General features: G+C 37.3%; 1 protein-coding gene across 3 annotated transcripts in view; it reads right to left on the bottom strand.

Annotated features, from left to right (window-relative positions):
* Positions 1 to 9,824: 9,824 nt before the first annotated feature.
* Dyrk2 (Dual-specificity tyrosine phosphorylation-regulated kinase 2) overlaps positions 9,825 to 20,964 on the bottom strand; it is a 92,709-nt gene continuing 81,569 nt past the window's right edge. For all 3 annotated transcript variants that reach the window (XM_089740201.1, XM_089740200.1, XM_028171953.2), the window contains exon 9: positions 9,825 to 16,093. In XM_089740201.1, the coding sequence (XP_089596327.1) occupies positions 15,904 to 16,093 (190 nt within the window). In that variant the 3' untranslated portion in view covers positions 9,825 to 15,903. The remainder of the gene's footprint in view (positions 16,094 to 20,964) is intronic.

Genomic DNA, 20,964 nt, shown 5'->3' with positions numbered 1-20,964 from the left:
AGTCGACGACATGATTAGGGCTCCTGAAGAACCGTTTTTTTGTTTATAGTTGCTGACGGTTCAACTAACGGTCACCGTTCACCGTAATGCCGCGATGGACATTAGAAATGCTACAGGCACAACCAAGCCGACACCTTTTTTGCTAGATACCAGCTGGCTACATACCAGCTGGCTTTGTACAACTTCCCTTTACGGGGTTTCCCGAGCGCTTTATTGTGATCTTCCTCAAATGATGTTAAAGAATAGTCCTCTATCATGATAGTACTCTGGCTACGAAGGCAGTAAAGTGGTCTACAACCGAAGACTCTTTGCAAACCTTCTTTGAAGAAGGACATGTCATATTTCATCTGTGTTTTTCCCATAATAGAAAGCTGAATGAATAATAATTGATGTTAGATAATGAATACGCGGCCGAAAACATAAAAAAAGAAACTAAGTATACATAATTTTAAAACGACCGTGTTGCTGGAATGTGTGTGGTTTTAAAGATTTTGTTCGAAGTGATCACTCTAAAGCATATTAGTAATCTTTATCCATTTCATTTCATTAGAGACTATTTTTTAACTGTCACATTTAATTAACCGTATCGAAATCTAAATAGTCGATTTATGAGATGGTCTAATACTATATCATTAATATCAACTAAGAATAATTTAAGATTAACCTAAAATAATCTATCAGTGAGAAATTAATTACCATTTTCACAGAGAAGCCGAAGATTTTAGTTTTTTTTCGGTTGTTGGTATTTCTGATGTTCCCTTTCCAGCTACACCAGTTCGGATAGGCGAATAAGTCAAAAAAATTATATGATTATATTTAAAAGCAAAGCGCGGGATCCATACAAATCTATATTCGTGTTTTCCTCTCCGGATAATAATTTTAGAGCCAACATTTTGACCACACTATACCTCTCTCCCGTCACATCGCCCCTATGTTTTCGATTTATTTGCATTAATGTTGATCTTCAGAATCAGGAACATTCTAGAATTACGAAAGTGACCCATTGTCCCATCGACATCAAGGTGGATTTTGTTATTGAATTTGGCTGATTGATAAATTTTGATTAAGGATTTTCATCACAACTACGGAATTCTTTCATAGTTTAACTTGCAGCGTTTGACAGATATGCTTAATGCCCTACAGTGCCTCAGTTTTAATATAAGCTTTCTCAATATAAAAACTTATTCAAGTTTTCCCAACTCAGATCAAATATTATTATATTTGAATAATTCTTCAATAACCTTCAGAAAAGTTAATCATATTAAATAGTGTCGAAATAACTACAGTAAGTACTTTCAAAAGTCAAACTCAACCATATCTATTTACTTTTCGTTGAAAACTTCACGATCGTTTTGAAATACTTTTCAAATTAATTATAGGGTTGCTGCTTCGTAAAAATTTACTATTTAAAAAATAACATTAATGAAAACAACTTAGAAAGGAATTAATATAGCTTAAATAAATGAAACATACGAAAAATAGCGCAGCGGCAGTATATCGCTTTACTCTCTTGCACGCCTACATTTTGATGTCTGTGACAAGGCAATAAAAAATTTGAAAATTATTCATTTTTAAACGGACTACCATCGTGCATCGGGTTCTTTCCCGGAAACAGCAACGTATAACACGAAAACACTAAAATTAAATTATTATTTTTTTGCATTCCCGCAATCTAGTTTAATTAATTACCGGCTACTGTTGATGTATATTCTCCAGGGAAACGGAGATCATCCGGCAGATTTTCGCATTACACGCCTCCATTAGTAAATTAAATTTGTTTTTCATTAACTTTCATAGTTCCTATTTTATTTACTATCTCTATTACGTTCCAAGCTTTCCCATTTCCTATTTTTGCAGTTTTATGTTTTCCAATTCGGTTGGTTGGATCATAATATAAAAATTAAAGACCCTACTGATCGCATTGCTTCTTAACATACCATTTATTAGCAACCAGAGTTCACGACTCTGAGTATTTTGAATAATTACCGCTTAATTTCGTTTTTTTAACCTTGAACTACATAGAATGTTTTGGCAAAAACTGTTACAAGCCGTCAGAAATTGCCCCACGGGGATTTAAGCTTTCGTAGCCTAGCTTTAAGGATGCTTTTAGTTTAAATTTATTCACGAGTTGTTGTCACTTGAATTTCAGTTGCAATATTTGTAATCAATCATTTTAAAAATGGCGGCTTCTTGTATTTGACGTATTAAATGTCATTGCATGAAATGAAAGAGTTTTTATACCATTCATCATCTTTCTAAATAAGTTTTGTACATTAAAAAATGGGTGGTCCAAATTCATTTCTAATTTTTATTTTTTTTTATTTGTTCCTCGGTTTCAGCCTACGCGACGCTGGAGTGAAAATTGTCGGCGCCATGTTCACCGAACCTCTGGGTGGTCGAGTATTTTAGGCAGTTAACAATATTCGTGTCGAAAGTTTAACCTTTCATAATATTTGAACTGTCTGGTTGCTTATGACATAACGCCTACCAATGTATTTCGATCGTGATAAAATTGCGTATTACCGATGGATACATTCCAATGCCTGACCTACCTAAATATTATCAGTTGTTTATATAGCTAAATATCAGAAGATATTACCTCGTACTACTTACCTCGTTGGTTTTTTTATTGCTTAGATGTGTGGACGAGCTTATCGCCTATCTGGTGTTAAGTGTTTACTGGTGCCCATAGACATCAACTACGTAAATGCCCACATGAGACTGGTCTATCTCTCAAACGGAAACGCATTACTGCTTCACGGCTGAAACAGGCAGGGCGGCGGTACCTACCCATGCGGACTCACAAGAATCAATAGTAAGAAGAGTAACAAGTAATTACGCGAATTAATTTATTGCCGGTTTGATTTTGAATACTCGATTTATTAATAAGCTGCCAAGGATGTGAGTTTATACAGTTACCATTTCAAAGTCACCAATCTTAATAATGTGACAATTGTAGCATCGATTTAACCAACACCTTCTGTGTACCAATTAGATAAACATTTTTTTAAATTGGTTTAATAAGCAGACGAGCAATCTGTCCACTCGATTGACAGCGGACACTGCCGCCTATGGACACCAGCAGTGCTATCGTTTCACTTCACGCCAATCGTGACCTTATAATCGGTACTTCAACATGAACATTGTTACAGAATTTTAATAATAACATTATCTAAATCTAGTTTGACGCAAACAATGCAATAGGTACATTAGAAATGTTTGTTCGTTTTGTTTACATTGGACAGCCTCAGCAGTAAAAGTAACGCGTGCTTCTGTGTGCTCAGTGCGAGTTTTTTAACGTTCTCTATAGCGTAAAAGTTAACTCAAATTTGTATGGAGTTGGAACAGCGTACCTAGCGGCAAATGTAGGTAAACGTTCCAACTCCATACAAATTTGAGTTAACTTTTACGCTATAGAGAACGTTAAAAAACTCGCACAAGCACATTGGTACACTGGACCTACTCGAGTAGCCAGGGATCACTTATCTTCCGATAAACCATTGACCATCATTCAGTTCTTTGCGGGACCATGAAGATTCATGTGTGTCATTAAATTTATTATTTAGTTTTCTTTCTTTGAAATGCGCGATATAAGTTCTAAAACTAAACCACACCAAGGGGCTTTATGGGTAGGGACTGCTTGGAAGGGTCCAAAAAAATTGAAAGGTATTCAATAAACTTCAGATATTGTATTGAGAGCTTATATATTCGGATTGGTCTGCCCATAGAGACAGAAAAACAGACAAGTTTGAAACTTAATTTAATTATTCGTTTGAAAATTAGAATCGAATAGTCGAGAATACAAAATGAATATAAAAAACGTGAAATTTAAATTGTAAAAATATTTTAAATTACGAAAACCTTTATCACGCTTCTTCACATTGGAACAACTAAAACAAATTTGTCAAATTTGTTTGTTACAACAATCGTATGTTTTCAATTTGATTGTTACAACAAAACAAATTTGTCAACAAATGTAAACAAACATTGAAACGAAATCGCGGTCTTATTAAATCAATAAAATGAATTGAATATCCGCAATTGTTACCACAGCAGATTCTGTTCGTTTACGTAAGAAACACATCGGCAACACCTTTACGGCATGTTGACTAATGTTGGGTAAGGATCGGTAAGAAGAAGGCCCGGGTTGCGACACAGTTCGCCGCTCTCTCAACGAAACTATTCACAGGCTTCTTAGAAAGTTATGAATTAATCAAATTTATCGATATTATAATATAATCTATTACTTAGCTATCTTAAATAATGTTATTTTGTATAGCACAGTTTTCTTTGCTTAGATCGGAAATTTCCCTTAGCTTTTCATACTAAATATTTTATAATTTGTTCATGTTGTTGATGTTTTGCTCAACATGGATCAGTTGTGATTTAAGCCTTTTAAAATAGGCGTTATTATAGTACGATGGCAAGCATTAGGGTTATAAAGAAGCAGTAATTCAGTATACTACTACCTGTAATAATATTAGGTTTTTACCTATTATTTTTTTCGTTCCCTACCTATGCTGATAGCCTTGAGAGGCTATTTCAGCTTCACCCTAACGTGTGTAGATGAACTCACGGGGCTCAAGCCCTAGTGTTGCTAGCACTGACCCTTTTTTTTTTCAGGCCCAAGGCCGAACCTCCTACGAAGTCCCCGCGCCTAGGGGGCACGCGGGGTATGTGAGACTCAACGATCTGCAGGTGTTGAGAGCAGATCGCGGGCCCAAGGATTTTAGGGCCCACCCACTAAACGACTCCCCTGCACTCTTACACCCGACGTCCGATCTCCATCCGGGGTCAGAACCTGGGCAGAGTAGGAGGTTCCCGTGGTCAACACTACAACCAGACACGCGGCGCCACCCCGAGGACGCCTGACCGACGGGTCGTCGAGGCGATAGTCGACGACCAACGACGTCAGTCTCCGCGGTACGGCGGCCCTACCAGGCCGCCCGGGCGGTGCCGCTGGTGTTCCGGGATACCCCGTTGGGCCAGACCCAGCCTGCCGGGTCGGAACGCGATACACCGCCGACCGGGTTGCTCTTCAACAGTGTGTTCGGCGACGACAGCGACAACGAAAATGCGGACCGCATCGCAGTCCACAGCCGCCGACGCGCCGTCCCGTCCTCCTGGTGCCAGCGCGCTAGAGTGACGGTAGCATGCGGCGCAGCCTCATTGCTAACACTGACCCTAACTGGCAGTGCTTCGCAAAATCTACCACCGGATCGGAATCACGACCCACTGAGAAGATTCGGCGAGAAACTCAGTGGGCTGTGTCTATGGGTTAATTCGCTCGTCGAACCCTTCGTCGCAAGCGACGGGTTCGACGAGGACGATGACCGGTGCTTGTGGTGCCTAAAAGCACCGTTAATGAATCGGGAAGATCCGTAATGACAAGCTTTGGGCGACGTCGACATTAACCTATGAAGTTGCCGTTTAGTATACAGAAAGTTAGACACATTTTGATAAATATTTTTTTATATCTATCAATCAAAATATACACCCACTATTTGGAAGCATCTCTGCCATTTCAGTGGAAAATTTTCAACGCCTTGAAGAAGTCTAGGGTATGGGAGCCAATGGACTCTTTAAGGACAGTTTGTATTGCTTCTCGGATGTCGAATTTTTTCACAGCCTGCAAAAAGTTATCGAAAATTAAAAAAAAAGTAGAAGTATGTCGGCTATAAGTCTGATGAGCTTAAAGACCGTTGCGCGATGTGAGGTCGTGTAGGATTAACAGGAACTAGCAAATAATAACCAGGCCTGGCTGAAGATTCTCGAGATTCTCCATCATTGCGTCCAGTTCTTCATAGTAGATATCTTCAATGATACTGCTGCCAATTGGTAAGAAGATGTCTTATATCTGCGCTAGACGACCACCAAACAGTCCCCATGACTTTTTAGGGGCCAGTTTTCGTTTAGTGCATTGCCTAGGTGTTGAAACAGGGCCTAGCCAACGCGATGACCGTTTACGATTATCTAAAAGAATCAATTTTTCATTGCAAATATCAATGCAGTTTACAATTCCTTTGTTTTTCGTGTCTGTTAAGCAACGCAAGGCATACATAAACACGTTCGCCGCATTGAAATCAGTGTGCTTAGTGCGACTTTCTTAACGTTCTCGATAGCGCAAAAGTTAGCCCAATTTTGTATGCAGTTGGAACAGCGCCCCTAGCGGCAAACGTACGCAAACGATCCCATTTCATACAAATATGAGCTAACTTTTAAGCTGACGAGGTGTCACCATTGTGGACACGACCTGGACACGGCGGAGCATACGCTCGCTGTCTGCCCCGCTTGGGAGGTGCAGCGCCGTGTCCTGGTCGCAAAGATAGGACCTGACTTGTCGCTGCCTGGCGTCGTGGCGTCGATGCTTGGCAGCGATAAGTCATGGAAGGCTATGCTCGACTTCTGCGAGTGCACCATCTCGCAGAAGGAGGCGGCGGGGCGAGTGAGGGAAAGCTTTCCTCACTACGCAGAAACCCGCCGCCGCCGAGCAGGGGGTCGGGACCGGGGTCGTATCCGTGACCTGGCCCCCTAAGAGCTAGGGGTCCCACCCGTTTTGTGCGGGGAGGGACCCAGACGTGGGGTGGCGTGCTCTGCACGCTCACCCGCAATAGGAAGCCGGGTGATGGTAGACCGCGTTCCCCCGACCGCTCTGGGGGAAGGTGTAACGCGGCGCCATCAAAGCGGGCTCTCGGCCCGCTGAACGAGGGAACCGGTGGTCGTGTCGCTGGCGGCCACCGGTCCGGCGTCCGTGGGACGGTGGGATGGATGTAATGTGCTCTGCGTCAACCCTGTCCCGCCGTTTCAATAGCCCCGACTGGGCTCCGGCCCGGTCCGAGGTAGGGCGCCGGTTGTGAGCGGCAGGAGTTTTTAGTGAGGTTCAACTCCCACATACCCCACCTGCCGCGCGGGTGGGGATCCGGCGATTTTCTCCTGTGGAAAAAAAAAAAAAAAAAAAAAACTTTTAAGCTATCGAGTACGTTAAAAACTCGCACTAAGCACACAGTTCGTGCGACAGCCACTTATCAAGTTATTTTATCTTGCCAATTTGACACAAATAGCATTGATAAATGTGTATTCCTTCGGACTACACTCTGCGAACATGTTTCTCATGCGAAGCTCCTCATTCTTGATTCAAGCGCTCGTGAAAACTCCTAGTATAACCCTTTTCTCAATGTTTGGGTAACTTTATGCCTTCTAATAGTACCACCATAATCGTAACCTTCTTTCGTGTTATACAATTCAGATACATCAATATTTATTAGTCTTTAATTAACTGTTTGACGATAAAGTAGTTTTGTAACATGCTATGTAGTAAGCATGTCAATCTTTGTAGAGACATTGCCTTTTTTTTATTGCTTAGATGGGTGGACAAGCTCACAGACCACCTGGTGTTAAGTGGTTTGGAGCCCATAGACATCTACAACGTAAATGCGCCACCCACCTTGAGATATTTCTAAGGTCTCAAGGATAGTTACAACGGTTGCCTCACCCTTCAAACCGAAACGCATTGCTGCTTCACGGCAGAAATAGGCAGGGCGGTGGTCCCTACCCGTACGAACTCACTAGACGTCCTACCTCCAGTAATTACGCAAAAATTTCAATTTTGTGGGTTTGATTTTTATTACACGATGTTTTTTTTTTATTTTTTATTGCTTAGATGGGTGGACGAGCTCACAGCCCACCTGGTGTTAAGTGGTTACTGGAGCCCACAGACATCCACAACGTAAATGCGCCACCCACCTTGAGATACAAGTTCTAAGGTCTCAAGTATAGTAACGACGGCTGCCCCACCCTTCAAACCGAAACGCATTACTGCTTCACGGCAGAAATAGGCAGGGTGGTGGTACCCACCCGCGCGGACTCACAAGAGGTCCTACCACCAGTAATTACGCAAATTATAATTTTGCGGGTTTCATTTTTATTACACGATGTTATTCCTTCACCGTGGAAGTCAATCGTGAACATTTGTTGAGTACGTATTTCATTAGAAAAATTGGTACCCGCCTGCGGGATTCGAACACCGGTGCATCGCTCAACACGAATGCATCGGACGTCTTATCGCTTAGGCCACGACGACTTTTTTAATTTGTCTTTCATATCTTAAAACGGAGAAGGTTGTCTTTCAAGATTATGTATATCAAATCTGTTTGTTTATTAGAATATACTGATATGTGTGAGGTAAATCCATTCCACCACAGCGAGGAAGCAACAATGAATTGCGATCGGCCCTCTGCGGTTTTCTTATCATCCAATTGTTGCAGTACATTTTTTGTTCAACTTAACCCTCCCACTAATACGAGCTTCGAAAGCGCGTCCAGAACGACCTTTCTTTACCTGAAAACTGCTAGCTTCCAACTAAACGAGAATCTTCCTCGTGGTTTTTCGAGTACCGACCTATTGAGGTTCCATTTGCTGCGGTTGACCCATTACCCGATGTAATTTGTTAAGTCATTTACTATTGTTAGACACAGAAAGTCGTCCGCGCAAGTTGTCGCAAAAAGAAACAGTAGCTTTATATGTAGTGGTTTAAGGGTGATTTTCGTTAGTTGGCAGTAAAGCGGTGTATACGACCTACTTGTTTTGATTCATATAATTTCGTTGATGGTTAATAATAATAAACTTTTCCTCGTTTCTGGTATTTATAAAGTAATCTTTGTACGTGCTTTTTTAATAATGTTATCTAACGTTTATTATGTGCTACAGTCAGAAGCATTAGGTCGGATATTTAAAAATACATTATGGAAATATTTTAAGAAATGAAATTTTTGAAATGATCACCTTTACTCTCAATTCATTATGTCTGAATAAAGGTGAACCTGAACCTCTGAAATAAAAAGTTTGTTGGTTGAAAAAAAAATCATAGGCATAGCACCAAGAAAAACAAAGTCATTGCTTGGAAGAACTTTATTAATTCAGAATTAATACATCGATATACAACAACCATCTTCTAAATAATATTATTTATTTGTATTCCGTAACCAAGCCGTCACATTTCTAGAGAGGGGGAACAGTTTATAAAAGAGATTATGCTGGTGTATTTTCGTATTAGCCTGGTATTTTATATAACTGGAAAATTATTCTTATATTAATATAATCGAGCATTATCAATCGTTCCAGTGTGAACTAAAAAAATTTCTACACGCATTGGACGTAAATTAAAATGATTGTTCACAGTTGGCTAACTGTTAGCAATGTTATTAATGTTATTGTACTTACTGTTATTGTTAACTAAATGAAATACGGTTGAGTTTAAATTGGACACTCATCGGCTAGAACAGAACTATCTTCAATTTTAATTAAAGTTTATGTTTAACGTCAATTTTATATTAGGTAATTGTTGATATTTAATTATATTTTATGAATAGCCTGTCTCTCACTAGAATAAATTCAATTACTGTGAAGAAATAATGTAGATTAAATTATAGATCTACTCAGTAAGCAATTTATGAATGTGGTCCCCCCTATGTCTTGGTTACGGCTAAATCTACAACTACAACATTGTATTCACAGATAATATGTCTCTCAATTCACGTTTTGGCTTTGCCTAAATCTAACACATATTTACATATAGACAGTACTACACAGTACTATAGACAAAGTAACAAATACTAAGACGAAATATATAGATTGTTATTATATAATCACTATACAATACTATGCCTAGAATATAGTATCATTTGACTAAACTATTGAGATCACATAATAAATATTACGATATAGTTTATTTTGCCTATACCTAGTACGATAGTAAATACTAGCTGCTATTCATGACAATTTGAATTTAATTTACTGATTGATTTAGTTTCATTATTAATTGATATAAAAAAAAACGTGTTCGCATTTTGTATCGTTTGACATTCCGACTGTTACAATCACTGTGATTTGTTTTTTTTGTAACGTACCAATATTCGATTCAATATACTTGATATGAATTTTCTTAACTAGACGATTCAGCTAGCGAAATCAAATATTACTAAAAGAAAAAAATTGCTCTTATTTTATTTTAAAGAATAGAATATATCATGAATTGTTGTTATTATACACACATTTCACTAGTACTGAGATTTCATAATGTACAATTTGGCATCGTATTTTTATGCCGAACAATATTTATATCAGTTTATAATGATAATAATTAGTTTATTTAGAAAATTATTTAATTAACATAATAAAATTTTAAAATCATCTATTTTTTATACAATTTTACGATTAAGCATCTAAACAGATAAATACTTATAAGGAATCCTCATATTCGTACATTTAAGGCGAGATCGACACATCAATAACCGACCTGCTCGCACATAAAATACAATCAGCATGTGCGAACGAGACGCACTCTTAATCTAACTAGTCTTCAAGATCTCGCACTAATACTACAGCATTCGATGTTCGTATCACTTTAGTTCCCAAAAAATACATAGATAGCACACGTTAAGTACTAATTATATAGCACATAGAACTCATTGTTGTAAATCTTTAGGGTTCATTGGTGTTGTGGCATTTGTCTTTTTTATGTTTCTTTATTATGTACATACCGGGATAATTAGTACTAACGTTGTTCATGAACAAAAACGGCGCTGGAGAACTCACGAAAACATTTACAAAAATAAACACTCTGAGTAAAATTGTGATTTCGTTACGGTTATAAGATTCGTGATATTTTTAGGCCAGGAGTGCTAAGTTCTATGAATAAGAACAGTATTGAATACTTCTCAAATCACTAAAGTCCTGAAGTCAATACAGAATGTCACAGAAGTCAGTATTTCTAGAGACGTACCAAAATATCAGATGATATCACCGTTGGGTATCGATCAGATTACTAGTTGTATGTTTTGCATCCCTTTAAGATTTTTATTAATGTTCTTCTGTGTGCTTAGTGCTTATTTAACTTTCTCAATAGCAAAAAAGTTAACTCAAGCAGTTCGGCTACCGGTCCGAAAAAAAAAACTGTATGGAGTTGGAGCGTTTGCCTGCGTTTGCCGCTAGGGGCGCTGTTCCAACTCCATACTCAAAAATTTGAGTTAACTTTTACGCTATCGAGGACGTTAAATAACTCGCATTAAGCACACTGTAAATTTATTATCTGGTAAATTTGCTAAAGGTATTAAAGTTCCAAATTTTTTACTTTAAGTTTGTGTTATAAACAAGCCATTTCTTCTTATTAGAGAAAATCAATGTTATGTCATACTTTATTAGGTGTGATATAACGTTGATGAAAACCAGTGTTTAAGTATTCTTATATGTAGTGTGTTAGTCCAAATCGATTTCAGAGTTAACAAAACTGTCTACAATGTCAGTGTCTATTGTATATTTTAATAACTGTATACCTTTTTAACCTCAATTTTTTTAAACTACAGATTTTTTAGTAAGTAATGTATAATATATATATTTCCTATACGCGTGAATAATGATTCTATTAACATTATACATTTTGTTTCTTATATTTCATTTATGATATGACAAGGCGTATACCATCTAGTGTTATAATATTCAGTCGATTATTATCCATTATTATATCTACCTTAAGGGTGTGCACCTACTTATCGCTGACAAAGTTTGATAAGGGCTTCATTTCTGTTAGAAAATATATAATAAATACAAAAAAAATCGCTAAGTGCATATGCCCGCGATTTATTACGGTGCTGTTGTCGTCTAACTTGTCGATTACGACGAAGAGTTCGATGAGTAAAAATAGACACAGTCCACTGAGTTTCTCGCCGGACCTTCTCAGTGGGTCGCGATTCCGATCCGGTGGTAGTTTCTGCGTAGCATTGCTCTTGCTAGGGCTAGTGTTGGTAAACTCTTTCAGGTCGAGTCCGTGAACTCAGTTACCCGTTTGCGTGTAGCTGGGATACCCACTTAGGCTACCAGCGAATAGTTAGGGAACAAAATAACGGTGACAAGTTCCGAACGCACGCTTATTCTCGCAATACTGTCAAAATATTTGTCATCACGGATTATTAGGCAAGCGACACGTTTTTGTAGTAATCTAATAAAATCATAATATTTTTAAATTGACCGAGAAATTGTTTGTTAATATTGCTCTGTACGCTGCAGTAAAATATGCTTTGTCCAATACAGTGTAGGTCCAAAAGAACACTATCGTTAATTTGGCTCGTCGTTACGATCATCGATTGTGATTGTGGACAACAGAATGCTCTGGTCATTTGTAAGTATATATTTGTTATTACACGTACAATCTCATTACTCTGCTGTAGATATTTCAAAACTAGCAACCTCGTGGTTAATAAATACGATTTTTTAGGCTCTAGTGGGTACTATATATCAAGAATAATTTATATTGGCATTACATTGGTATGCAACAATAACAACTTTCATTTTCGGTCCTGTATTAAGGAGAGAACTAGAATTAAAAATGTAAGTTCTGCCCGAGATCCGAAAAGCTCGTCGGGCTTTTTCTCTGAAAGGCTTTCGTCATATACCGCCAATATTTATCAAATAGGCCTATCTATACAAAATTTCTCTGTTCAGTATCTAACATGTAATGATCTACCGCATTGCTATCCTACTGAATTGTGATATTGGTTGATTTACTCACCAATTAGGACAAGCTTCTTTAAATAAACAAGCTTTTAATGACGAACATAAATTACAAGACTTATTAGTCTTAACTGAATTAAGTATAAAAATAATCGAGTTATGAATAAAAGTAATTACGTAACGCGTATTATTAACGGATATATTTTGCATTTATTTATTTATTTGTCACCTTTTCCATATATTAACATATTAATCGATAGTTTTACTACGCGTCCATTTTTATTAGTGGTTGTGTTTGATCGGTATTATTTATTTATTTAAAATAATTCGTTAGTTTAAATATAAAAAGGGGCTCGTCAATTAGTAGTGAATTAGTTTCGGTTGTTTCATGATGTAATTATAAAATTGTATTAGTTAAAATCTAAATGTTACAATATTATTCTGAGTATTCTTAATATTAAGTCACTCAAAAAATCGCATTGCTTGATAATTGATTTTTTGCATTAAAAAAATTAAAATTTTGCTCGAAAACAAGGATGTTATAAGGAGTTTTGTTAAATTCAAGAGAAAATATATTCTGAACAATGACTTTAATATACGCCGTACCATCTTTATACCACAACTGGCTTTGCGGGAAACTAATAGAACCCTCACTTTCAATACCAATTTAAAAGCATTTATCATTTATATATCATTAGCTGATCCGGCCGATGTCCTTTTCAAATTATTTTTTCTTTAAGATCCTCATTTGGTCATACGAAAATTTTATGACAAAAAATTGTCAGTCAATAGGGTCGAGGTGTTCGCAAGCTATGCGATTACTAACGAGATGTTAGTTTTATTTTATTTATATAGATTACTAGTAATATTTAGAGTTCGTATTGGTATGTTTGTACGTGTAATGTTAGAAATGTTACTACAGCAGAGTTGTAAATTACAAATACAGTACAACTAACAAATTTCGCAAAACTTTAAAGTATAGATTCCGTGTTTCTACGTAAACAAGGCTTGACCAAAAAACGTAATGCAGAACGCTTTGTTTAATCGACCAAAATTTTATTTAAATTAGGACATATTATAGTCTAATTTTAAGATGGCTATTATCTGTTATATAAATGCACCAAAACTGAACGACTTTAGCGGCAGTTCCAACTAATCGATTCTATTAATCGAATATTGTAACTTAGAGTTACCAAAAACAGATCGCAATCGTTAAAGATTTCAAAATTGATTTAACATCGTTTCTTGGTAACGAAACAAGTAGTGCGTGACAGATGTATGGTCATCTCATATTTTGAGAAACAATCTAATTATTAGAAAGGGACGTAAGATTTGGAACGATTTATCAGCGAAGGCGAAATGTTTCGAAATATCGACCGATGCGAGATGTATGTAATGTGGATGTTACAACTAATTTAAAACAGTTAATTCCACAATCGGTTATCTGTTTTATTTTCCGTTCTCTTTTGTTTATTTGTAGTAATTATTTTTTATTTGACTCTCCTTCAAATTGTTTTAACGTTACGAAGTCGGTTTGGTCAATGCTTATTATAAATATTCCAAATTAACTTACAAATATACCGAAATATTCTTTAAATAAACGACTACATAATCTACTGGTATAGGTATTTATAGAAATTCGTAAATGACTAGACAATGTTTTCTAGTAATTACACAAAATACGACCTTTTCAGCTATTCCATAATACTTGCGGTCACACATTCAACAGATGTCAGTTGGTCTGACACTGATCTTAAAGGAGCGATTTCTGTCGGCCCTTAATATATGTATAGGTTTTGCTGTGGCCTCAATTATCTCCTTTTTGTTTTTTATATCTATCAATTTTGACTAACAACTTTTATAGGTACATTGGCAGTTTACGATCGCGGGTTTTATGTCAAAACAAAACGTTACGGATTGTAGACTATACGTTACTTTGATTTGTGAACGTGTATAGTGTTCAAATTTAGAGTTATTTTCATATTGTTATCCAAAATCTTCGGTGTTGTATGCAAGTTGAATTTTCAAAATTTCTATTTAATAAATACATCCATTATTTTAATATATTTAAATTCAGATTTCTAGAAGCAGAAACAAAACTTTTGTCAGTCAAGATGGTGGAAAAAACAAAACGGATTTATGTTCTCAAGTTGCGTTGAACTCTCGACTCATTCAACAGAAATGGTCATGATTATGTTAATGACAAAAAGTTTGCAACAGAAAAAAAAAAACAATTCAGTGTTATCGAAATCTGTGGATTTAAATTATATTCTACAATATATTTTTGTAAAATCACCACACGAACTGGCTTATGTTTATTTTAATACCTATTACCAAAATAACGAATAAGCTAAATTTTAACGATATACCTGAATAAAATCTCGCGCGTCCAATCATCGCCGGAATAGAATCTAAATAAGGCGAAATGACAACAGCATTCAAACATGAAGAATTGCCATTTCGTGTTTATCCAGAAATTAATGAAGGGAAGACCCGATTGACATAGAATTAGTTTAGAACAAGAATATCAAGAGCACATTGTGCTGTCAGCATGTGGTACTATAACATTGGTATCTAAGAGGATAGTCTGGGTACTGTAACAGGATGAAAAAATCTATTAATCTATTGATTTGCATATTTAACCTAATACGTTGCTAGTTTAGATGTAAGTCAACCAACTGAGTTTCTCGCTGTACCTTCTCAGTGGGTCGCGATTCCGATCTGGTCGTAAAATCAGCTAAGCACTGCTCTTGCTTGGGTCTCTTCTTGCCCTTAGCAATTCTCTCAGGTTGAGCCCGTGAGCTCACTGGTCCGTGAGAAGTTGGAATAGCCCCTTAGGCTACCAACGCTTAGCTAGGGTAAAAGATAAATAGAAAGTTTAAAGAAACCACTCCGTTTCTTAGTACATGTCTATTCCCATGAACTAACGCGACAAAACAAACTCGTCTAAAGATCCAATACGAATATTTTCAGAACACAGTTTGAGAAACAAGTTTACGATGTGTTAGAATAATAACAAGTATGTCATCTAAATAAACCTGCTAACGGACTTTCAACTCTTATTTTGTACCGAGGCAGAGTAGGTACTGTTATAGCAATCATAACTGTATCTTACGCACCAAAATATACTTTAACATAATAATGAAGATTATAAGAGATTTAACAGAATTATCTGCTTTAAATTCGCAATTTGCTTCTTTACTTCGGACTTCAACAATTCTAAGACAAACGACGAATTTTAAATCTTGTTAATTCCCTTTACTCTTTGATCGAAAGTTTAAACAAAGATTCACATTCAATAGACCATATCCTAGAGCTCAATTATGTCTACGACCTCGTTGAATGAAACCTGACGCTGAGTCAAGGGAGGCCTGATCTGGCCCTAACTCAGGGCTTGGGTCACGCGCGGCCGAGCATCGCAGCCACGTCGCCGGCAGACTGAGAGTGCAGTAGCGCCCCGCGTGTTGGCCGCGGCGGGGCGAGACGTGGTAACGCGAGGACTCCCGAGGGTGTACTTCCCAGAGGACAGCCGGTCACGAACTCGTGGCGGGACGCCTCCGTTGGTGTTATACGACGCTTCGGATCCCATCTGCGGACAAAATAATTTATTTGTATCTTGGTGTTTCCGCCATATAAGCAAAAAGCCGTACTCGCCCGCTTCGCTGGGCATTCAAAATTAACATTATTATTTATTGTCATTATTATTAGGGAGTCCAATACTCATATAAATATTAGCTTATCCATTAAGTACATGTATTTTCTACATGGATACTAAGTTTCAAATCAATTGGATGCAGGCTTCAGTAGTTATAACGGACCGGACGGAGTTATAAAAACCACTGTAGATTTATATATTAGTATAGATTTTTTTACTGGTGGTAGGACGTCTTGTGAGTCCGCACTGGTAGGTAGCTTATTTCTGACGTGAAGCAGTAATGCGTTTCGGTTTAAGGGTGGGGCAGCTGTTGTAACTATACTGAGACCTTAGAATTCATATCTCAAGGTGGATGGGGGCATTTACGTTGTAGATGTCTATGGGCTCCCGTAACCACTTAACACCAGATGGGCTCTGAGCTCGTCCACCCATGTAAGCAATAAAAAAAAAGTTTTCTTTATAAGATCAAGAGAGAAATTATTCGAATGCAATTGAGATTCCGGTTTAAGACCACAGAAATTCCGCAATGCTGCTCACAATACAGTCTAGAGTCTTCGACTTAACACCTCCAGGAAATCTGCGGCATTGATGCTGTCAATAAGCTTCGATAACTGTCTGCCGGAGCTTTGGAATTCAGCACGATCTAATTAAGGATTCTAATGAACAATATAGCTCAACGTGTAACTAAAAGCACACTAAACTAAAAAGTTCCCTTAGGATAATTCACGAATGACAACAACCAGCCTATGATTTTCATGTAAAGAATAAAATTAACTCGTTTCTTTCATATTCATTCAATCTTTGAACTGAACTATGAGCTCCAATAAATGAATCATATTTCAAATTACAAACACACGAATTACAAAAAAGTCCAGCCAAACACCGAACAATCGTTTCAATGTAATGTAACACAAACCTAGATAGGTTTTTGAAATTATCGTTTTGCGAATTCATGATTATGTGAATAAACGAAGTGAACGATCCAAGTGAACGGACTTAGGTTGGCATAGCGGAAGGCGATAATCTGGTTTGGTAATACTCGCTCACTAACCGCGCCCGATGAGAGGTCGATATTGTACGTGGTATACTTTCACGAATTGCGGGTCGTATTGTGACCCTTCAGGGCTCGGTGTAGCTCTACCTACTACTGGCGTGAAGCAGTCTTATAATGGGTCAGGTGTTTTTCGATACGGATGGCGCCGCGAGTCTGGTTGTATTTGTGGCGGTAGTCATCAGAGAACACAAGATATTTGACAGATGCCTAATTCTAGCTTACGACGTTTTTAAGATAAGCTACCATATATACAAATTCCGAACAATAGCATTCCGACCGTCGGTGTACCGAGCAATACCACCCGCTCGATGGAAGATCTTCCCTCCGTCGTCATACTCCACATAGTATTGACCGCGGGAACCCCCCTACTCTGACCGGGTTCTGACCCCGGGTGGAGATCGGATCGATTATCCCGCATGCCCCCTAGGACACTTTGTAGGAGGTTCGGTCCTTGCCCGAGAAAAAAAGTGTTTTTCGATACAACTTCACTCGGATTGGGTTTTATGTCTCTAGGTGCATGATGATATTCGCGTTGTCATCTACATCGTGTACGATCAGTTGTTCTGCCAAATAATTAAAATCAAAAGAACAGAAGATACATTTGACGCGGAGAACATTAAATAATAGATTCTTCTTCTTCTTTTACAACCTTATCCCACTAGGTGAGGTCGGCATAGCGAATTTCTCTATTCCATTCATTCTCTTTTATCAGCCGTCATCTCAACATTCACACATTCCATCCATGTCTTCTTAGGTCGACCTCTTGCCCCTCTACCAAACATTAAAAAATGATTGTAAGTTGAATTTGTAAATAAATTTACTCGTTTAAACTTTGAAATTAAATTGAAAGTAAACATTAGGTCTAGCATCGATTTATTGAAGGGAAAACTAGTTCTAAGATTTAGTAATGCGTACGTACGGAGTAACTGTGGATTTCGATAGGTTAAACTGAAAGGAGGTATTCACGATACGTATTATAACTTAGCTAGTATTATAAGGTTTATTCCGTATCTATAATATATGTGAACTGGGGTCTTGGTTTCGAGAAAAAACGGTAGATTTGAATCAATTGTATTAGCTTTTTAGCACGCTTTTATTAGTTTGATCTGTATCTATCGATGTAACAGAATTTACCAACATAATTATCGCCAAGTTCAAGACGTCTGATTAACTTGAATATTTATTTATTTACTAATAAAACTTCACGTACACTGGCGGACATTGTCCAAGGAATTATGTACCAGTCAACGAAAGATGATCCAGAAAAGAACATACTAAGTGCATTGGTTGATAAATTAAAAGAAAAATATATGTTATTCTATGTATACTTATAAATTCTGATATGTGATTATATATTCTGATGTATGATGATTTGATTTGATTTGATTAGAATCATAATTAATCAAATGTCAATTTCCGTACAGTTGATACAATTCACAATATATTTTCCGAGTAGTATTTAAGAGAGGAAAGTCCTCCATTTTGGAGAGTCCTCAGCAAGAAGCGGTTTGACTGTGCCCGTGCCATTGCCAATATCCATGAGCGTAAAGTGACTACTTATCATTATGTCGACCGTGTGCTCCATCTACCATTGCAAAGGCAATAAAACATATTAATTTTCACGCAACATTGATATTGCGAGCTGTTTCTGCAGCGTTAGTTACGCGTCGGAACTCATATTCAAAAATCACTGGAATTTTATCCATCTTTCTTGTCTAAGTTGAATAAAGAAAAACAACAATAAAACATAATCAAATGTTTCACATTTTTTAAAAGAAGAACCTCATAGGTACCGTTTGAAAAAAGTTTCACTCAAAAATCTCAAGCCATGAAGGTTATATGTCAATTCGAAGTACTAATTACAATAATACGGCAATTTCATACTTCAACCCCTATTATGTAAGGTCTTAGTTGCTCTCTCTTGGATTTGACACATAAACAAAGTCTTATCGCATCTTATCTTATATTATTTGAGATGTGGTGCTGGCGAAAGATGCTAGGAATTCCCTGGGCAGCACATCGCACCAACGTGTCGATCCTCCAAGAACTCCAGATAAATACGACGCTTTCTACCATCTGCCTACGTAGAGTTCTGGAATACTTTGGCCGCATTGCAAGAAAGGATCACGGCAGCTTGGAGAAGCTAATGGTGACTGGCAAGGTGAACGGAAGAAGACCACGACGTAGAGGTCCGACACGTTGGACTGACCAGAGCCGCACTACCCTCGACACCACAGTTCACGATGCTCTACACTCGGCGGCAGATAGAGGCAAATGGCGTGGAATGGTCTGTAATAAACTCTTTTTGCGAGGAGGGTCACGACACTCAGTATTGATGAAACTTAAGCAAGAAGAATCGCATCTGTAAATAATAAATTAAATATAATTATTTTCATAAAAGCGATTTAAAATTATTACTTTATATAGCCTCACTCGCATCTGGTCATCGACCTTACAATTATAACTTACTGTCCACAGCAAAACGCTGAAATCTAGTTCAAGGAGACAACTATCACTTTTGCTCCCTACTGGTTCTAGAACGGCCGAGAAATAACTCTTAGTACTTTAATAATACCTAAATTCTTAACTTATTCGAAGTTGGTTTGAGTTCAAACTAATACGCCCAGTTTATATGCGTAGCTTGGAGAATTTTGTTGTAATATTATTGATAAAAAATAATTAAAGTCGTTAGATTTGGGTTTAAATAGATCTAGATGATGTTTTTGTTCAAAATTCCGTGACAATATTCGTATTGAACTACTGATTATAATATCAGGATAGGGAACAGCGCGACGATAGCATTGCTGATGTCCATGGGCGGCAGTGACCGCTTTCAATCGAGTGGACAGTTTGTTTGTCTGCGTGTTAAAGCAATAAAAATATTTGTTCAGCTAATTACGAGACGCAGAAGGTATTGGTTAAATTGTTGTTACAATTGTCACAATATTGAGATTTGCTTCTTTGAAATGGTAATAGTATCGTATTGACATCCCAAGCAGTTTATTAATAAATCGTGTATTAAAAACTAAATCCGCGATAAATTATAATCTATATATTAATACGTGAAGTACAAACTTTGTATCCCTTTTTACCAAAATTGCGCGGACGGAGGGGTATGAAATTTTCCACACTTATAGAGAATATAGAGAAGAAGTGCACAATGCTAATATTTTTTTTAAATTATGCATAAAAGTTATATGCATAAAAGATACATTAAATCAAAAAAGAAAACATTACACACAATACCATGTATTTGACGTACACACGCATGCATACTATTTATTTATTGACAAACTTTTGTTCTTGACGTCTGTTGTCAAATTGAGAATAAATATTGTTTGTCTTTATTAATATTTTTCTATAGTGTAGTCTTGACGAAATTTGTGATTTATGAAATAGTCTTTGAAAATAGAATCATAATAGCGTACAAGCTGACAATTTTAATTAAATACTAGCGACCCGCCCTCGCTTCGCTTCGGAAACATTAAAACACACATGAAACAAAAAAAAAAAAAAAAATTATAAAAAAAGTAGCCTATGTTCATCAGGGACAATGTCGGCTTCTAATGGAAAAATAATTTTTCAAATCGTTTTTTTTTTTTTTTTTTTTATGATTGAAGGATTACTGGTGGCCCGGAGGCCTTTCCAGTTTCACCAGGACAGGTGGGCGAGCAAAGGCTCAGCCAGGAGGGGTGGGATTTGCTAACAGCTACCCGAGCGCCTCCGAAGGAGGCCTAACAACTCAAGAGTA

The sequence above is a fragment of the Bombyx mandarina genome, chromosome 04 (assembly GCF_030267445.1).
Source record: "Bombyx mandarina strain Sakado chromosome 04, ASM3026744v2".
Taxonomy (NCBI): domain Eukaryota; kingdom Metazoa; phylum Arthropoda; class Insecta; order Lepidoptera; family Bombycidae; genus Bombyx; species Bombyx mandarina.
The sequence above is the reverse complement of the archived record's forward strand: the minus strand, read 5'-3'. Positions and strand labels throughout refer to the sequence as shown.